Source organism: Tripterygium wilfordii, chromosome 13 (genome assembly GCF_013401445.1).
Source record: "Tripterygium wilfordii isolate XIE 37 chromosome 13, ASM1340144v1, whole genome shotgun sequence".
NCBI classification, from domain to species: Eukaryota; Viridiplantae; Streptophyta; class Magnoliopsida; order Celastrales; family Celastraceae; genus Tripterygium; species Tripterygium wilfordii.
Window position 1 is genome coordinate 11,511,411 of NC_052244.1, and position 20,026 is coordinate 11,531,436.

The window sequence follows — 20,026 nt, forward strand, 5'->3', positions numbered from 1 at the left end:
ATCTTAAGGCTGAGATCTAAAACCACAATATACACCCTCCCGTACCCCATCTCTTTCACGCTTTCCCCTCTTCTCTTCTTTCATAGTTCGTTCCTCCCTTCGCTTCGTGATTTCCCTTCACCGGAAAACAAATGAAACCCATTTCGTGAATAGCGATAATCGTCTCCCTCATCAGTCCCTTACCTTCACCTCACCGGAATCCACACCAGTCACCAGAATCCACACTAGGAGACCCGTCGTTATCAATGCCCCACCAACAACTCTTACCCATAAAACACCAGTCCACTAACAAGCTATTGTAAAGCAAAAGAAGGAATTGAAAAGAAAAAAGATAAACTTTTGACTTCACCAAATTTGTTCAACCAAGACTGAATTCCAATCTGGTTGTGTTTGGTTATGATTTTCAGTTTTGCCAAATCAATATATCTATGCGGGAGTGAACATAACTCCATTGGTGCGGAAGTTAATCGGAGAAGACCTATGAAATCCAACTCTTGTCAAAATCAACTCCAGATCCACGCGACTTATAGATCCACCACCAGTAGCGACTAACGAGCCGTGCTTAAGGAGTTGTTCCGCCGCTTCTGCTCTGAATCGTTCCTGGTGAAAGCACTGACGAGGAAATCAACGGAGGTCTCATATGTGGTCCTAAACCAAGTGAGGGAGGGTGTATGTTAGGATGTAATATCTTAGCCGTTGAATTGATCCAACGACTGAGATAGAAACCCGCAATTTACACCCTTATCTAAGAAAAGTTGATATATATATATATATATACAGGAATTCTTCTATGTGAACCAAAAGTGTGGACCAAAATCCAATGATTGTAATCAATCACAACATAAGTGGGGGCCACACATTTATTATGGGACCCATCACATCTATGGTTGAAAAACAAGTCCACAAACTTGTTCCACACTTTTGGTCCACATAGGAGAATTTCTATATATATATATATATATATATATATATATGTAATTTCTTGTTAAATATTGGGAAAGCAAAAAAAATGGGAAGAGAGAAATTAAATAATTAATTAGAACTGCTTAATTAGCTTGTTTATTTTGGCTTCAAGGCCTTGTACTATTGTACCATCTTTGTAACTCTCTTTGTACAAGGGTGTACGTCGCCATTGTAGTTTTGTAACAAGACTATCAGATACAAAAAATGCTTTTGTAGTTTTACAACTTGTTTCTCAACCCTGCTAAATAGCCCATCAATTTGTGATAAGGGTGTCAATGATTGATCAAATTTGTGGTTAATTAAATTATATAATTTCAAGCAAGATCTATCTTCCTTGTGGCGTACCACAAATCAATTTATACCCTTTTCACAAACATGAAGAATTTTAGTGGACACTTTAAAGAGACCCTTTTATAATATCAAAAGATTAGTGGGTGCCATAATTGGATATTTTACAAGACCTAAAGAGATCTTCTCGGATGGTCTTGAAACGACAAGCATTGGTGATCTCGTAAACCCCACAAACAATACTATTAATTTATGGTACGAATCATATATGGTTATTGCTCATTAACAGAATAAAATGTCAACTCCATTGGATGCTCAGATTTTGATGCAGACAGCCCCACATCAAAGAAGAAGAAAAAAAAAATATCGACATCAAATTTTTTAGGGCTTTTGTTTTTTACATAATTTTTAAGGAGCTGTTTGGTTTGGCTGGTTGAAAGGGAAACCCAGCACTAGTACGTAAAGGAATCTAAATTGGTTCAATGAGGAGTTGGAATCCACTTATTTTATGAGTTTGATGTGAATAAAAACTCACATAAATAAATATACATATACACACATACATACATACATATATGTATGTATGTATGAAATAGGAAGCTTGGGACACTTAACATGGCACCAATTAAGGCTTTGGTAACCTCGGCTCCCTCTCTTGGGACGTGCAAAGATGGAGTCCACTAGATCCCCTTCTATGCATGATTGGTGCCTTAAAACTCAGATAAACTATGTCTTTCTAAGCTTCCATTATTGGTAGGAAAGCTAACATGAATCCCTTCTCCAATGTACCCAACTACCTATCACTTAATACTAAAATCTCTCCCACTTTTCACTCTTACATTTACGACTTTGTTTTCTTCCAAAAACATCTTCTCTATATATATATATACACACACATATATAGATATTCATAGATCTCATGTACATTTATTATTATTTGTGTTACATTGTAGATTGTTGTCCCACTTGACTCCCTCATTCTCCCCACCTACCCAAACCATGCGAAATCTATATCTATATATATATATATATAGAGGGATTCTCAAGTGCGGGATCCATCTAACACCATTCATGCGTGGGTCCCATCACGTGTGGGGACCACACTTACACATAATGAATGGTGTTAGATGGATCCCTTATTTTAAATAAAGTGAGGGATCCCTCACTTGAGAATTTTCATATATATATATATATATATAGTTAGCTTTTAAGGTCATATAATCGTATAATAAAAAGTTGATATGGCTGTATTTTGTAAGGTAGCATGGGAAAGGAACCTTTCCAGTATAGTGCATCTTTGACACGTCCCCGCATTGAAGGTGTATGTGGTGTTTTGTCTTGGGATATTCTATATATATACACACACATACACACGAGTATCAAACAATATGGTCACGTGGACTGGCATGTGAGGCCCCAAGATGCCATTGTTATGGGGAACAAATGAGTGGAATTATGAGTCGACATTGGTTAATCCGGACAAACAGATGAAAAGGATTGTAAGAGATGAAGAAAGAAGAGGAAAGAATTAATAGTTGGGAATGTGTTGATGGTTCATTGGTTGGAGTTTTGTGTTACAATAAAATCATTCACTTCATGACTCAAAAGTACGTTTTAGTGTTTCATCCATTAATCAAACTATAATTCCTTTAGCTACAACATAGCATAGAATATTGAAGATTTTTTTTTCGAAATATATATATATACACACACATACGTGATTGACTTGTCTAGGTTTCATTCTAGAGGTAGAATTAAATAATTAATATTCAAAAAGCTAGATCTCTATATATATATATATATATATATATAATTGTCTTCATCCATAGTTTCCTGTAACGTGTGGTATAGGGTAACTTTACGACGAAATGATAAGAGGATATAATTTTGTCCGAAATGTGAAGATGACAATTCAAAGAACCTAGCCAATAAAAACAAATTTTCTTCTTTCTTCTTTTTTTTTTGTCAAAAGCTATTAGTACTAGCCAGATTGCCTTTAATATCTATATAAAACATGTAGTAATTTCTTCTTCTTCTTGAAGTCCACCATGTATATATATATATATACAATGTTTTTCTTCTTCTTTGCTAATTTAATTTCAGATGTTTTTGTCAAACTTGATATGTTTGTTATATACAAATATACATGCCAGCCATAGTGGGTGTGTTTATATTAGTGTATATGCAAGTAGAAAGACTAACTAATTAAAGAGTTGCATTAATGAGAAAGTAGTTATCATCATTTGGATAGTATTCAAGTAATTATTTTTTTTAAAAGGAAGCACCATATAATTGAACATTTTAGCTGGGGGGGGGGGGGCATGTGTGCAAGTGCATGTATCAGAAAAGGTGGGGAAGCAAACGCTACTTTCAAAACTTCCATAATTGCATAACTGGCTAGAACTTGCAATACCAAAATTTCGTTGGCCAATCCTCTTGTCTCCATGAGTTGGGCTTTGGCCCAACTTAGCTTGCATCAAGGACGTACGTCTGACGGATTTATGCGATGTGTGGGAGTTTGAAGGATCGAGTTTAGAATCATATCGGATATTCAAAGGGCAAGCTTGTATGATTTCGTTATCGATCATCAAAATAAAGTTTGTCTTGTTTGACTGGTTAGCAGGCGTTATTTTTATGCCCTAGATCATGCAATATATGAGCGGTACTTCTTTCTAAAGTAGTTCTAAGGATCTTAGTTACTAAAACATTTATGGCTGTTTTAGGTTTCGCCAGTCCAAGGGGTTTCAGGCTTGTAGCTGCGCAAAATCAACAAGGTGGGTAAATCAAAAGCCAGATTGGTCATCCGGTATTAGTCTGTGGAAACTCAAGCTCCCCTCTCATGGAGTTTTTACCTCATTGTATGCTGCCTCAGTCTCCATTTCGTTTTTAATTATGTGTTTCATTTCGTGGTTTGAATATGCATTTCCTGAAGTTGTTTTGCTTGGAAAGAGGAACTTGCATCAAATTAATCTAATTATTATTGGTATATCTTACTTGCTGTTTGCAGCCAGTTGCTGCAGTACTTGGATTTGCTGGATTAGCTACTTTTATCCATTCTAGTGACAAGAGGAGCCATTTTAAAAGATTCCCTTCTAACATTTTAGTAACCGAGTTGGACCTGATCAACTCTTTCGATGATTAAAAGTTGCATTACCCCTTTTTGACTCTATTGACTCTCTCGTCCTCCTATTGTTGCTCTGACTTATATATAGTTATATACATACATACATATATATATATATATATAATGATTTGAAATAGGTGGCATAGAAATGGCATGTCAAGGTCACAAACAAACGTGCTCTCCTCTCCCTGTGAGTCTTGTGGAATTGTTGGTTGTGAAAAATAATGAAACAGAGTGGGCATGATGAGGATGAATGAACCTCCATCCTATTCTTGCTAAAAATTTAGAGATTCTCATTGTGCCTATGACCGGGTCTCCTGCTCCCCATTTTTCAAGCAAACAGAAAAACCAAGAGAAAACTAAAACAAAAATCAAACCCAAATCAACAATTTTATCAACAAAAAAAAATTCCAGCAAACTTGTCTTCTCTCTCATCATGCAATCTCATTCTGTCTCTCCAACAGAAAGAGAGAGAAAACAAATAGACTTTTCTTCTTTCACCAGCCACTCCAGGGGTCCATAATCTCCTGGGGTTAGGCTTCTTTCACCACCTAATGTTCAAAAACATTTCTTTTCTTCAACATACAGAATTATTCTTTATTTACATGGGAATAGTGCATAGTCAAGAAGAAAATATATAGCAGTGGAAGCTTTGAAGATCACAATACAGAAGAGACATGGGAGACACCTCACCTGATAGAAAATCAGGTTGTGGCCTGTTAAATGCAGTTTTCGGTCGCCGGAGTTTCTGGCCGAGAAGAAGTACCTCTACAGGCTCGCTTCCTACGGCCAGCAATGGCACATTAGTCAAAACTCCAAGCACTCCAAACTCGAAAAGGCGGAGAGGAGGCTCGGATGAGGCAGCATTTTTAGACCCTTCAATGAATGTACAAGAAGCACATCAAAAACCAATCACAAGAGCTCCTAATCATCCCAAGATTCCTCCTGCTGTATATCAACAACAACAGCTACCCAACAATGTCAGAAGAAATCTTGATCATGAACCGAACAGGATCGCGCCAAGTCAAGGTTATGTTAATCAAGGTAGGAGGGTGCCTAAGGAGGCAATAGGAATATCTGGGGAGCTAGAGAGCATGATTGCTGATCATCAGAAATCAAAGGGAAGAAATGGGCTTGTTCGGGCTTCGTCTAGCAATGTCATGCTTATGGGAAATTTAGGTAATTTGCAGCAACCAGGAGGAGGAAATACAAATTCCTATAATATTCTTGATCATCTGCCCAAGACTGCTAGAGAAGAAACCACAATGCCTAATGGAAGATACCCAAATAGTGTGATGGGAAATGTTGTGAAGAAAACAAATGAAGCAGAGAAGCCCCCAAAGGAAGAACAACCTGCTGCAGGTTCCCTGTGCAGAGCTATATCTACCAGAATGGACCCTGAACAATTGAAAATTATGGGTAATGAAGATTACAAGAACGGGAATTTCGCAGAGGCGTTGGCTTTGTATGATGCAGCTATCTCAATTGACCCAAATAAGGCTTCTTATAGGAGCAACAAGAGCGCAGCATTAACGGCTTTGGGTAGGATTCTCGAGGCTGTTTTCGAGTGCAGAGAAGCCATTCGGATTGATCCTCGTTATCATAGAGCACATCATCGTCTCGCAAACTTGTATCTCAGGTATGTTAATGGATTCCCACATCGGTCAAAGTCTTTCCAAAATCTATCAATAATTGTTGTTTTGGTCATCTTGTAATCTGCATTTTAGATTAGGTGAAGCAGAGAAGGCTATATATCACTACAAACATGCAGGACCAGAAGCAGACCATGTTGACATATCCAAAGCCAAAACTCTCCAAGCTCATCTCAACAGATGCACCGAGGCTCGAAGGCTACGAGATTGGAACACCCTGATCAAAGAGACTGCCAACACTATGTCTGCCGGCGCAGATTCTGCTCCACAGGTATCAAACCATGTCATCAAGTTTCCTCACATTTCGTTTGGTAGCTTAATTAACTATTACCCCATAAGACTTGCACACAATTTCATATCTGGTCTGGTTCTTTCACAAGATTTATGCATTGCAAGCTGAGGCCCTATTGAAGCTCCATAGACACCAAGAAGCAGATGATGCATTAACAAAAGGTCCGAAATTTGAAGTCGATGCCTGTACCAAATTTTTCGGTCCTATTAGTAATGCAAATCTGCTGGTAGTACGAGCCCAAGTTGAGTTAGCCGCCGGAAGGTTAGTTGATCAATTCTGCAGTATTTCATACGTGATTCACTATACAAAATTGCAGTATAAAATAGATTGTAAGGTAGGGAAAAAAAAATACTAAAGAAGGTAGGGTAGACTCCTAAAAGCGTGTTATGAAATTGATTTATGTATTGATGTAGAACAACTCAAAAGATAATTTCTTGCTGGCAAAAGAGGAACCAAAAGAATGTTATTATAGCTTCTGCCTTCATGTCATGAACCAGAACCCACCAACATAACCCTTTGTCATACATTGCACCTAGAAAGAGAGAGAGAGAACCCTTTTCATTTTCTGCTTAGGATGGGACCTTTCAATCACAAAGTAATGGTGGATTCCAGCCAACTTTTGTTTTTCAAGCTATCCCATCTTGTGCCAAAAGATCCTTGTAGGAGTAATTGACAAAACGAAAATGCAACTTCTGGCTACTGAAAGAATTGTCAATTTTCAATTTAGTCATCGAATATTCATGATCTAATTGGTATCACTTTTGTTTCTTATTTTTTGCTTTAGTTTTCAAAAAATAGAAAATAAAAACAAAAAATATGGTTTGTTTGTATTTTCTATTTTGGTTTTTATGAAAACCAAAAACAGGTTTTCAAAATTTTTGAAAACAAGAAAAAAATGTTTTTAAAAGTTTTGGAAACAGAACTAGTTACACTTATCATAGATTGTATTTTCTTTAAGATTTCAGATTGCAAATTGCATAGAAATATGAAGACAATGATCAAATATACTTTTGATTATTATTTTATTTTTTATCTTTTTTTCTTTTTGTTGATGTTTTCAATGGTGAAACACGACAAAGGCTGCAGTTATAAAAAATATAGTGGTGTGTATATATTCTATTATTATGAAAATAAAAGTATAAACACACTTTTTTTTTCAGGTTTATCCTTTCAGTTTTTGTTTTCAATTTGAAGTGTTCAACCAAACAAGTTTTAATTTTATGTTTTATGTTTTTGTTTTTTATTTTTGTTTTCAAAATTTTTGGAAGTGATACCAAACACAACCTCAAATGTTCTAATTTGATAACTCAAAATTGAAAATTGTTCCAATATTCATATATGGAAAGATTTCTCACTGTTGGGCAAATTTTTTATTTTGATTTTTTAGACCACATCAACGAGTTTGATATCCAAACAATGATAGATCTACTCATGTGTGCACATTGGAACAACTTCTAATCTTTTGTTCTTAAGGTGGAATGTTTGAAATTCGATGACCGAGTTAGCTAGATCTGTTAAACTATTTCAAAAATCAAAAGTTGCATTACCCAATAAAATCATTATCAACGTTAAAAAATAACTTAAAAGTGGCTTTCGACAAATGTTACAGTAACATGTTTGGTCTAATTATATTCTATAATGTGACATATAAACCTAATGGATTGACAGATTTGATGATGCATTGGCTTCGGCGCAACGAGCGGCCCGGCTAGATTCGAACAACAAGGAGGTTAACATGGTGATTAGAAGAGCTAGAGCCGTGGGTGCAGCTCGATCAAATGGGAATGAGCTTTTCAAGGCTTCAAAATTCAATGAAGCATGTGGTGCATATGGTGAGGGACTTGAGCATGACCCCTACAATTCAGTCTTGTTGTGTAACCGAGCCGCTTGTCGGTCCAAGCTTGGGCACTATGAGAAAGCTGTAGCAGACTGTTCTGCTGCCCTAAATGTGCGTCCCAATTACAGCAAAGCCAGACTAAGAAGAGCCGATTGCAATGCTAAGGTACTAACTAAAATATACACTCTTTGGGTGCGGACTTAGTAAACTCACCAGGCCTACATACTAGCTCACAAACTACGCATTCTAGGTAAGTCCATTAAAAATCCATGTGTGAGGTCATGACTTCGGAGAATATTGAACCCTGGTGGGAGAGTATTATTAGCATGCACCTTATCATCAGGCTCATCAAGTGATTGATTAATGAATTTGTGTTTTAGCTAATATTGAGGGGTATAAATGGTTTTTTAAAAAAATTTTACATGAAAATAACCAATCAATCAGTCTGTTATCCACGATTATTTCAATCAGTTCTTTGTAAATTTTATTTTGAAAATAACCACCAACCGATTGATTTGATTGTATGATTTTTTTTAACTCTCTTACTAATATTTGTTGTATTGGGGTTTATATGTAGTTGGGGAGATGGGAGGCCTCAATACAGGACTACGAGGTGTTGCAAAAAGAGACACCCGAGGACGAGGAGATAAGCCAGGGCTTGGAGCAAGCCCAAGCCCAGCTCAAGAAACGAAGAGGAGAGTAAGAGAACGGTGTGTGATCATGTAAAAAGCCCAGTTCATCTTGAAATGTTTGAGACAGCCATTGAGCCAAATGCATTAACGAAAAAAAAAAAAATGCTTCAAGATTTCAGTCATCGATTGTTGATGGTTGGTTTGAGCTTTGAGGTGTGAAAGTGTTGTGCCGTTTATGCGATTTGATCATTGTTTAGAAGTGATGTAATGTAAAAACAAGCAGCAGATTTTTCTTATGCCAATTTTCTTTTTTGGACATTATATATGTGTCTAAACTCGAACCGTGTACAAAAGTTTCTCACATAACATGATGATAAAGTAAGCCAAAATCCAATTCATCATCATAAGAATCCATACGGTTTGGCCAAAATAATTTAATTAATTAGTCAAATTCAACACTTTTGGGCCTTACCGACACAAGCCCATTGAAGATAGATTTGAAAGTTGAAACTCAACCACCACCACTAAAATGAATGCACGTCGCATGTATTGCTTACTCTCGTCATAATGATATTAATAATTACGCAGTTGACCGCAGAAGCGATCTGATCTAGTCCGATCCAAGACATCACAAGAGAAGATACACCGATAAATCACTCATACTAACGCACACCAGATTATTACTCTTCTTGCAGAAAACCAAAAATCACACTACTGATCTGATCAGAGGAGAAGACTTCTTGATCCTCCGGCCATCGAATTCAGACGGACAGTCATTCCTAATAGCAGTGAGCTCCCACGGCGCCGTATCAAGGGCCAACCACTGCTCCACCGTGAACTGTTGCTGCGTACAGGGGGTGTGTACTCCGGTGGCCGTGATCTCCACATAATTGCAGTACCATCCGTGATGGGGACCGGAGCCGTCGGATGTGAGGTTCAAGGCACAGAGTGGAGAGCTCAAGCAGTCGCCTCTCCCGCTGAAAATGTCCAAATTGCCCCTCTCGAAGTAGTTGTAATCGGGGCCCATCAGCCCGCCCCAGGCCTCCAGATTCGTGATCTCCACCACCTCGCCGTACGCGTCGTAGAGCCTTAAACTGATGATGGAGTCCGTTCCGCCCCTTATGATCGAACCCGTCCTTATGTAGACCGTGTAGACGCAATCATCGCCCTGCATTATTAGTAAAAAAAAAATTTAAAAATTGATTAACGGAATTGCGGAGTTTATAAAGGATTACTTACACGAGCGATGGTGGTGAAGGAGAAAGAGAGAGTGATGAGAAAGAGGAGAGTGAGGAGCCTGAGTGACATTCTTGTTTGGTGTAGAGATGTGAAGGTGAGAACGAGTGTCTGCGTAGAGATATATAATGGACAATATCCAAGTTTTCCGGTGTTTCGCAATGTAGAGAGTACTTGTTGATGATAGGACGAGAAATGACACGTCAGATCAAAACAAGAATATTTGGTCGTAAAACGACAAAAACTAAACTCCAGATCTGATCTATGATTCGATTATATCTTAATGATAATTAACCGGTATAAATTAAGAATTCAGACAAGAATCGTATGGCTATCAAACGCTCACGTGTCGCGTAATTATAGTTTTTGTTTGATTTTCTTTATTACGATTTAAAGAGCGAGCGCCATGTTTGTTTAGCCAAGAAATACAAAAATAGAGGGAGCATATTCCAAAGGTAGCTCCTAAAGGTACCAACTAAAAAAATAAATGTAAATTTGGACCCACATTCAATCTTTTTTTTTTTTCTTTTTTTCATAGTCAAAGAAATATATGAGTGTTTCATATATGGTCCCCATATTTTTTGTCAGGTTTGGTTGAACTATTATTTTTTGTGCCTTTTCGTTTGTGTTTTTAGTTTTTTGTCCTTTCCTACGCGCGAGCCCGCACAGGGCCTTGGAGTCTCGAGATTGAGACAAAATACTCACGGCCCAGCCCAAATGAGAACTGACTGATCCAATCATAAACCACATAGGGTACATTACCAGGCTCTAGCCCATTTATTCCCAAAGACGAGGTCCATACCCATATGAATATGGGCTTGAGCAGACTTGTCCTCAAATTTTTGGGTTATCGACAAGCAGCTCAAATTTCAAATTTTGAGATTACTAGCTAGAGCTCAAGTTGGATTCGTATGTACATAAGATGCAATGCAAAGCAAAGAAAACTCGTTGTGGCTATCCATCGTCGTCATTCAAGTCTTTATACAAAAGTTTTGGATTGGCTACATGAATTTATGAGTAAATCGATGGAAATCTGTTACATGTAATCATTTCTATCATTCATTTTTATCTAGAATCATACTTTCATCAACTCTTATTGAATATTTGTTCTTTCTTACTTTTCAAGCCATACTTTTTTAATATTCATCTTTGCCTCATAATTTCTTATATACAAATTCTCTCAATTTTTCTCACTTTTTTGGTAATGTGGGACCAACCCAGCAACCCACCAGACAGCTAGGTGGATGGTGGATCCAATTCTAATTTATTAGGTCTGACACAAAATAGACATTCCCAGTCATAAAGATAACGCAGGGTGGCATTCGTTGGGCTAAGCAATGGTCCATCTTGCAAATTGCGATAATAAAAACACACATGGGACTTGAACTCACTACCGTCCGCTTGTGCTAAGAGTTATCGCGGTCAAATTCACCATCTCAGCCGACAACACGTTATTTTGATTTTCCTCACCACTGCACTGCTATCTCTACGTTATACATCTGCATACCATCCTGAATGGTTTTCTCGCAATTTATCTTCAATTGATGTTACTTCTACCTTAAATCTATCATTCAAATTTCTTATCATATATTTCCTCGGGTGTCCACAAATACAATGAAACATTCGCATTTATGCTATATGTATTTTTTTTTGATATAGTATCTCTTAATAGTGCAACACTCAGAACTGTACATCATCAAAGGTCGTATAGTTGACTACAAAATTTTCCATTCAACCTTAAGAGAATCATTCGATTGCATAAAACCCTTGATGCACTCCTCTACTTCATCTACTCGTTTTTAATTTTAGATACATCTTCGCTAACGCTTTCGTCATTTTGTAAAATCGAGCGAAAATATTAAAAAAATCGTACTCTTTGATGTTTCTCTCTCAGGTAATGTAATAAATCTTGACCATTCATGATTGAAACAACGGACAATTGGCAGTAAGAACACTTTAGACAACTTAATTGTAAAAAGGTCATGGACATTTTTAAAATTGTAAAAAAATGCAATTTAAGGGTAATTTGGTCATCTGACTTAAGATATTTTTTAGTTTATACCTACAATACCCTCCTCTTTCTTCTTCTTCTTCTTCTTCTTCTTCTCCCTCCAACTATCCAACTCTAGTGTGTCCTCTCTTTCTCTCCTTCTTCTCTACTAAAAGTTATCTCCTTCTTTCTCTCCTTCTTCTTCTTCTTCTTCTTCTTCTTCTTCTTCTTCTTCTTCTTCTGGTTCTCGATCTGGTTCTTCGTTGTCTTCTTCTCCGTTTTTGGCCGAGTTTCTCCTCTCTTCATCTCCTTCTTCGTCGTTGCTCAATCTGGACTGCGTCGAGTTGCTCTACTTTGTTTTTGACAGATCTGGACTATGCTTCGTTGTTCAATCTGGGTTGTGCTTTGTTTTTTTGCAGATCTGGACTCTGGTTCGTTTTTTGCAGAGATGTATCACAATAGTATCACTATAGTATCACCATAGTATCACCAACACCAAAAAACCACTAAAATGATGAAACTAGTATGCATACTTCATCTTCCTAACTACTTTTCCTTTCTTGATTTTCTTTTCTTGGTTACCTCTCTTGTTCGTTTTGAAAAAACATTTACAAGTGCAGAGATGTATCACTATAGTATCACGAACACAAAAAATTCATTAAAATGATACAATTGAACCAATATGCATACTTCTTCTTCCTAATTACTTTTCCTTTCTTGGTTTTCTTTTCTTGGTTTGTACATCTCTTGCTCGTTTTGGAAAAACATTTACAGCTGCAGAGATGTATCACTATAGTATCACGAACATCAAAAATCCACTAAAATGACATAATTGAACCAGAAAGATATGTAATGCTATCAAATTTACATTCTAACATTTATATCATCATTTTATGAGCCAAAAATATAAATTGAACACTAAATTGGATCTTCTATTTAAAAGTATCACTATTGTATCACAATTCGTGGAGAGAGAAAATCAAAATTGAGGTTATTTTGGTAAAAGATGATCCCCAGTGTACTTTTTTAAAAGGATGTTTTAGTGATTGCACTTTTTTACAATTAAGTATAATCTAGTGTACCGGCCTCCAAAAGTCCCTTGAAACAATAGTGAATTGGGCTGGACCGAACGTGGGCGTCTAAGTGGCCAAGAGGCCCAATATATAGTCGTAGGCATTGAGGCCCGATATAAGTTCACGAAAATGTGCTAGATTGATGAAACAAGATTCACATGTGTAGCTGTCTGTGCCGCCTACATTTCATCAAACAAATTGGCTTAAAAGTCAGCTTGGTCAGAGTCTTGGATCCAGTGCTTTGAAATCTGCCGAAGACCAGTCAGTAGCTCTCTCTCTCTCTGTCGTGGTCATGGTACTGAACACACCAACTTCTCCACCGAGACTTTTACAAATGTTGACCCGATCCCAAGACTCAGATCTCCCTTCCACACACTTGGCTCAAGACGCAGCCTCTTAAATGCCATACATGTCTAATGATACTCACCAAAAAGCTAAAATTATGCCTAATTATCCTCGAAGATGCACTCAAATGAACAAAATAATGTGGCTGGCTTTAAGTCTTGCATCCCATGTCGATTAGGTGTAAATCATTGATATGGTTTATATGTAAAGATTCAATCGCTATAAACCAAAAGGGCTGAGGAAGGGATTGGATCAACAATTCGTAGGTCATTCTCAATAAGACCCATGGGACAATACCTCTCCTTTAAGATTACCTTTTAAGGACAAAACTATGTCCACAATGGATAATACATGTTTGAGTTGTTTAGGGTTAGGTTGAATTTACGTGATATTCTCACCAGTATCCAATCCGATTTACAATAGTGGTAGGCTTGTTGCATGAATTAGGGTCAGCTCCATTGAGGAGCTTTTTTTGCTTTGAAAATTTTGTTAGGTGTTAGCTATATGTCTCCATTTAATGTGTCAAGCTAAGCATATTGCGTCTTTTTCATATCAAATCCATCGATCAAAAGGATCCAAGTTCAAAACAAAAACTTACTAGTCAGCAATTCAGAAAACCTAAATTAGATTTTACTTTTGATTAAGATGGCCGTTCATAAAAATACAACATTTTTTTGTTGTTATTCATAACTCCATTTCCATTTGAATCTTTTTTTTTTTTATAAATTTGAACCCATTATATTGTCTCCAAAGTTGGCATATTATTATTCACATTGATTTGTGTTTGCGTATATTTATTGTATTCCTTTTTTTTTTTTTTTCCTTTTCTCTGTAGCCAATACAGCAACCTAACATTCTATAGGGCAAAGATACAGATGTATTATTGGTCTTTAATTGATATATAGCTATCTTTTATATTTGATTGGATTATTCTTGATGAGTGGTGAAGAATATATAATAAAACCTGAAAAGACTGGAAACCAACTCAAAAGGGTAAACAAAAAAAAAGACAAAATAATATTCTTAATTATGAGTGCTTCTGAAGAAATTCTGATTTGGGGAATATATTTGGACAAGTATATATTTGTTTTTTTTTTAATATATAAAGATAAAAAATTATTATTTCTGAAACAAAAAAAAAAAGAAAGCTAAAATTATTATGACATAAGGCAACTGAGGTATGAAAGAATATCAAATCGATCCAACACTGACCATTGCACATCCGTATATGATATACAGTTAAATCTGACTAGATTTACATATGCAAACCTTGCAAGTAAACTTAAATAAGACATATAAATAGATTAGGTAAGTTGCTTGGAATAAATGCCACGTGTGTCTACATACATCGTCTGATCAAAGCACATAACGTACAGTTGATGAGCCAGGATACCTAAGCCGTAACGGTCAAAGTAACCGTCAAAAATGCAAAATCTGAAAAGCAGTAACATTGATATCACCTTTTACGTGCATGTAGAGTTGGCAAAACGCGACTTGGGACTTTGGGATCTTATTATTAGGAATTAGGGTTTGGTTTTTTTTTATTATTTTATTTTAATGACAAATAATTTGGGTGATAACTTGACGATGAATTTCATATGGCCAAATTATACGGACTCGAAAGGTCTTAGATTTATTTTTATTCAGAGCAATACTCTTATGACCACGCACTTGATTTTGACATAATTTACAGGCCCCACGCAGGAGGCACAAATCAAGCCCACGTAGGGGCAGACGAAGCCCACACACCTCCTTGTAAATATTCGGAGGAGGTGAGACTAGAACCCATAACCTCAGTCAGGGACATGCAAAGTCATTGCCACTCAACCAATGACTCATTTGAGATATCGGATGTTTAAATGGTAAAAATTTGTATGGCGTTATTCTTGGTATGAAAATGATTTTTTGAAGGGCAAATACAGCCATAGGTTTTGATTTACATATGAAAGAAAATAATACAATAACCTTATAACACGTTGAATGATTGAGAAGTTTATTAATTCTACAAACCAAGTTTGTGTAATACTGTAATTATATATTATATTATCAAATATATATATAATAATTAAATAATGTTTATTAATTCTACAACCAAGTTGTGCAATACTGTAATTATTATACTATCAAATATATATGTAATAATCAAATAATGCACAAGGCCTAAAAGGGTTTGATCCAATAAAAAGCAAACCATATTTTAGTTTTGATGGTTGCAGCGAACTATTGTTCAACTGATCTATCCATCAAAAAGACTGTAATAATTTATTTCATTGATCATACCCACACACAAATTTATGTATATATGCACAACAAAGACTGAAAGATTCTCTGAACCCCAATTATAACTCAAGATTAATTATGATATTTTCTTTCACTGATATTTTTATCAGAGTTTTCTGACTTAGCTTGGTCAAAGGCTGAGCCTAACCATCCAATCTTATAGACTTTTATTATAGGACCAAATAATTAGTTTAGGAAATTAATTAATATTAACAACCAATATCATGCGAAGCCTAGCGAGTGCTTTGATTGTATATGTCTTCAAAACTTGGACTAATAATAATTAAAATATCAAAAGTGATAGGGATCTCAATCATCCTCGCTCGCTCTCTGGTTCAATCACAACTTTTTTTAGGCCTCCACAATTACATCAAGTAAGGGATAAAATGAATTATTGAGATGACTATGATCCTATTTACCGACATCCCTAACATTTTTGTTAAAATATAATTCATTTATTTTTAGGTTCAAGATTTTTATTGAGTTTTTAGAAAAACGCAAAAACGGTGATGATTGTATATATCATCGTCTGATTTTTTTATTTTAAAAATTTATGATCGACTATATGAGTTTATGAGAAAATCGATAAAAATCTATTAAGTCTATTCATTTCTGACATTCATTTAAATCATTTCACGTCTTTTTTCAATTTGGTTGCTTGCCCACTTCATTATTGATTAGGGAGCTCCACAATTTTTTAAAATCTACAATTCACATCTAATGGTAGAGAAAAGTTAGATAAGTTTTAAAAATGAAAAAAACATTTAGTGTGATTTGATTTGATGCACCTCCCAAATTATTGGATTTAAATTGTAAACTCTACAATCAATCAATCAATACTATATATAATAACGGAGACCTCGCATGATAAACTCTGAATTGAGGAGCTCCCAAATCCTTTCATTACTAGTTGCATGCTCGCGCTTCGCGCGACACATAATTAATTTAAAAAATAAATATTTTTGATAATTTTTCGATACTTTATTACCATAATGAATAACATAGCTTGAATTATAGAAAATGAAAATAATTATGAGATGAACAAATAACTACAATACATTTTTCTCAATATGTTAATAAATAATTTGCTAAGAATGAGCGAAAAATTTGATGCATAAAGAAAAAATATGCTCAGAGTTTAACAATTATTTTTTGCGTTGGTTTTTTGAACAAAGTTGTAAAATAACTAAAAAACATCTCATAAATTATAAATTCTATAGAAAATATAGCGCACCTCCTTTATCTCCTAGTTTTTACATCTCATTTATTATTGCTTCTTATGTTTGCAAGCCACAATTTTTCATACTATGTCAATAAGCATATATAATATATAATTTGTTGTACTATGTATCTCACATTTGATTAAATTCTTCATTTGTATGATCATCCACTAAGGGATTATCTTATACGGGACCATTGGGATCATCCTCTATGAAATCTCCTAAGAATGCATCCTAAACTGGATCTTTTTCATCATCATTGGTTGTTGTTTGACAATTAATTCCATGATTTGTAGGGTCATATCGTTAGGAATTTTGTTGAAATTGTTCATTTTTCCCATGAAGTTTTTGTAGTATGTCGTAGAACTTTATTGTGATATTATATGTTTTTGTGTGTTATTTTATACCTATATTGTGAATATGTTTCATTTAAGCTTTTATCTTTTTGTTTTTATATGCCATTAATAGGTGATAATTGATATGACTATTTGTTGTATTATTAAATATCATTTTAAAATTATTTGTATATTATTAATTGTATGTGCTTGTGGGTCTTAAAGTTATTTAATATATTTAATTTTTTCTTTTGTTTTTTGTGTAGGTTTTTTTAGAGGCATCCACATGGCACCAGGGAGAAGCCTTTTGAATCCTCCATTATATATATATAGATTGATGATGATGATTCTCATCCAATAAAAAAAGAGCTAATGAAATTAATACTTCAATTTAAAGCAAAGTACCTCAAGTTTTTTTTCCCAAATTTTCACACTAGTGAATCAAAACCACAACTTTCCCTTACTTAAAGTTTGAATCATATCCACCTGTCTCCCCTCTCTCTCATACCCCACCCTCATCTTTTGAGATAAACTGTGCGCGCGCGCACACACTCCGTCTCTCTCTCTGTTACCATGAAGAGTAAACCCTAAATTCACCCCCGAAAGATTAAAAAAAGGAAAAAGAAGCAGTACAGTAGAGTGAGAGAGAGTTAAAAAGGCCTTTCATTTATGCAACCATCAATTTCATGATCTGTGGGTCTCTCTCCCTCTGTTTATTCCCTTCTTTACACACAATACCCACAAAAGGCGAAGCCAAACGCTGTTTTCTTTGCATATGAGAACTCCTTTCTGATACCCTCTTCCAGAACCAGAAAGATCTCTCATCATCCTTGGCTTCTTCTGGCTTTCTCTTTAATTTAATGGGTCTGTCTTTCCCTTTTTGATTGAAGAGAGAAAATTTAATGGATTCCGCGAATAGTGGTAGTTTGCAGTCCTCCAGTGGCGGAGACGACGAATATGATTCACGCGCCGCCGAAACTTCTATTTCAGCTTTCTTCAATTCCAACAACCCGCCGCCACCTCACCACCACCAACAAAACCACTCTTCTTCTTCGTCAATGTTTGACCCGCTTTCGAACCTTTTCGATCCGTTACCAAGATCCGCACAACCGCCGCCGCCATTCGCAAACCCCAATTCGCTACTCAATCTTGATATGGTCTGGTCCAAGACCCTAAGATCGGAACCCGATCTCGGAGGATTTACGGCCTCATCATCGTCACCCACCCAACAGTTTCTCACTGACCAATCACAGAGCAGAGTCGCCTTCCCATCCAATATTCAGATCCCACTTCGACCAGATAATGCTCCAAAAGTTACTTTGCCAAATAATGATCCCTCCTCCACCACCACCACCACCACCGCGACTAACAACATCGGCGGCACAAATATGGTTCGGAACCCAAAGAAGAGATCCAGGGCTTCAAGGCGTGCGCCAACAACTGTACTGACCACAGACACCACTAATTTCAGAGCCATGGTTCAGGAATTCACTGGAATCCCTGCACCACCATTCACATCTTCGCCTTTTCCCAGAACCTCCAGACTTGATTTCTTTGGTACTTCATCTTCTTCTTCACCTGCCCCTCCTTATCTTTTAAGACCCTTTGCACAAAAACTACAATCAGTACCCCCTTCATTTCTCTCTTCCTCCTCTTCTTCTTCTTCTTCAATTGCTGATCATGCCATTGCTTCTGCTACTAGTGCTGCTCCTTCTACCTCAACTTCCAATCTTAACTACCAATTACTCAACAACATCAACATGCAATTGCAAAACCCAGTTCCCAATTTCCAATCAATCCTCAATCAAGCCTCTCTTAAGTATAACCCACTTTCGAATTCGGCTATTCTTGGGACCAAACAGCAGGAGTCTTTGCAAATTAATCCATCAAATGATGATTCACATCTCAAGATGGGTGTGTTGGAGGAGTTTGGTTTGAGCAGTACTACTACTCATCAACATGCAGCTTTGCCAAGAAGAGACATTAATAATGGAGACCCTACAAGATGGGGTACGGGGGATGGAGTGGGATCAAGCAAGGGTGATCATCATCATCAACAACAACATCAAGGTCTGTTAAGGTCCATCAATGGCAACTACAACAACCACCCACAAAGGGGAGTTAATTCTAATGGGAGATTAAACTATTCGGGTCCGGGTTCTTCGGATTTTCATGGTGATAAAGGCACTGATCAAATTGTGGCTACAAGAACTAGTGAAGGTATGGTGGAATCATGGATTTGCTCTTCGGATTAATATCACAGATAGTAGTCTATGCATGACATAGAATCTGTGTTAACCATGACTTTCTCTTTACTTCTCTTCATGATATTGTACATAAATATCATGTATGTTTTTGTTTTTCCAATCACATTTCCATATCCAATGCTTGATCATACACATATATATACAGTTTACATTTATGTGTAACTTTTTGAATTTGACTTCTTCGTGTATAGAGAATATGAAACCAGATATCAAAAACAGTGTTCCTTCCTTCCTCGTACCTTCTGTTCTTTGATCTTTATCTTCTCTAGGTTTGAAGATTTTAATGGTTATTTGTTTCAATGAATCCCATGGTTGTAGTGTTTTGTCATGCTCGTTCTACCATTATCTTAATTAATATAGTTATTTTTATTATTTATTATTCTTTCTGATTATTAAAAAAAATATTGTTTGGAAATCCGGGAGTGATTGGTGGCGAGATTTGGGGAATCGTTAGCCGCCGCAATCTTGGTTTAGTAGAAAATTCAATTATCT

At 36.2% G+C, this 20,026-nt stretch overlaps 4 protein-coding genes across 5 annotated transcripts; 3 read left to right on the forward strand and 1 right to left on the reverse strand.

The window, feature by feature from the left end:
* The first annotated feature begins 3,583 nt into the window (after positions 1-3,583).
* Positions 3,584-4,329, forward strand: LOC120013877. 2 transcript variants are annotated; one of them, XR_005471490.1, is made up of 2 exons: positions 3,584-3,817; positions 3,975-4,329. XR_005471490.1 is itself a non-coding variant. In XM_038865845.1 (2 exons), exons 1-2 carry the CDS (start codon positions 3,820-3,822, stop codon positions 4,309-4,311), a joined length of 384 nt encoding a protein of 127 aa, XP_038721773.1. In that variant the 5' UTR covers positions 3,584-3,819; the 3' UTR covers positions 4,312-4,329. The 2 variants fall into 2 exon arrangements, 1 of the variants encoding a protein (XP_038721773.1); XM_038865845.1 differs by having other exon boundaries at positions 3,584-3,866.
* A 210-nt stretch (positions 4,330-4,539) lies between these two features.
* Positions 4,540-9,106, forward strand: LOC120013874 (inactive TPR repeat-containing thioredoxin TTL3-like). Its single transcript, XM_038865837.1, has 5 exons — positions 4,540-6,014; positions 6,103-6,298; positions 6,408-6,580; positions 7,988-8,321; positions 8,734-9,106. The coding sequence occupies exons 1-5, from the start codon at positions 5,053-5,055 to the stop codon at positions 8,857-8,859; spliced, it is 1,791 nt and encodes a 596-aa protein (XP_038721765.1). The 5' UTR covers positions 4,540-5,052; the 3' UTR covers positions 8,860-9,106.
* A 150-nt stretch (positions 9,107-9,256) lies between these two features.
* LOC120012057 (PLAT domain-containing protein 3-like) lies at positions 9,257-10,186 on the reverse strand. Its single transcript, XM_038863298.1, has 2 exons — positions 10,028-10,186; positions 9,257-9,956 (listed from the first exon to the last, which is right to left on the reverse strand). The coding sequence occupies exons 1-2, from the start codon at positions 10,094-10,096 to the stop codon at positions 9,495-9,497; spliced, it is 531 nt and encodes a 176-aa protein (XP_038719226.1). The 5' UTR covers positions 10,097-10,186; the 3' UTR covers positions 9,257-9,494.
* Positions 10,187-17,818: 7,632 nt separating this feature from the next.
* LOC120013743 (mucin-5AC-like) lies at positions 17,819-19,772 on the forward strand. Its single transcript, XM_038865667.1, has one exon. It carries the CDS (start codon positions 18,170-18,172, stop codon positions 19,520-19,522), a length of 1,353 nt encoding a protein of 450 aa, XP_038721595.1. The 5' UTR covers positions 17,819-18,169; the 3' UTR covers positions 19,523-19,772.
* Positions 19,773-20,026: the final 254 nt, after the last annotated feature.

Excerpts from the sequence above, each read along its gene's own strand:
- LOC120013743 (XM_038865667.1), top strand. The coding sequence starts at position 18,170 with ATGGATTCCGCGAATAGTGGTAGTTTGCAGTCCTCCAGTGGCGGAGAC.
- LOC120013874 (XM_038865837.1), top strand. The coding sequence starts at position 5,053 with ATGGGAGACACCTCACCTGATAGAAAATCAGGTTGTGGCCTGTTAAAT. Across the intron at positions 6,015-6,102 it reads CTCGCAAACTTGTATCTCAG|ATTAGGTGAAGCAGAGAAGG; the intron begins GTATGTTAATGG and ends TCTGCATTTTAG. Across the intron at positions 8,322-8,733 it reads GAGCCGATTGCAATGCTAAG|TTGGGGAGATGGGAGGCCTC; the intron begins GTACTAACTAAA and ends GTTTATATGTAG.
- LOC120013877 (XM_038865845.1), top strand. The coding sequence starts at position 3,820 with ATGATTTCGTTATCGATCATCAAAATAAAGTTTGTCTTGTTTGACTG. Across the intron at positions 3,867-3,974 it reads AAGTTTGTCTTGTTTGACTG|GTTTCGCCAGTCCAAGGGGT; the intron begins GTTAGCAGGCGT and ends TGGCTGTTTTAG.
- LOC120012057 (XM_038863298.1), bottom strand. The coding sequence starts at position 10,096 with ATGTCACTCAGGCTCCTCACTCTCCTCTTTCTCATCACTCTCTCTTTC. Across the intron at positions 9,957-10,027 it reads CCTTCACCACCATCGCTCGT|GGCGATGATTGCGTCTACAC; the intron begins GTAAGTAATCCT and ends CTAATAATGCAG.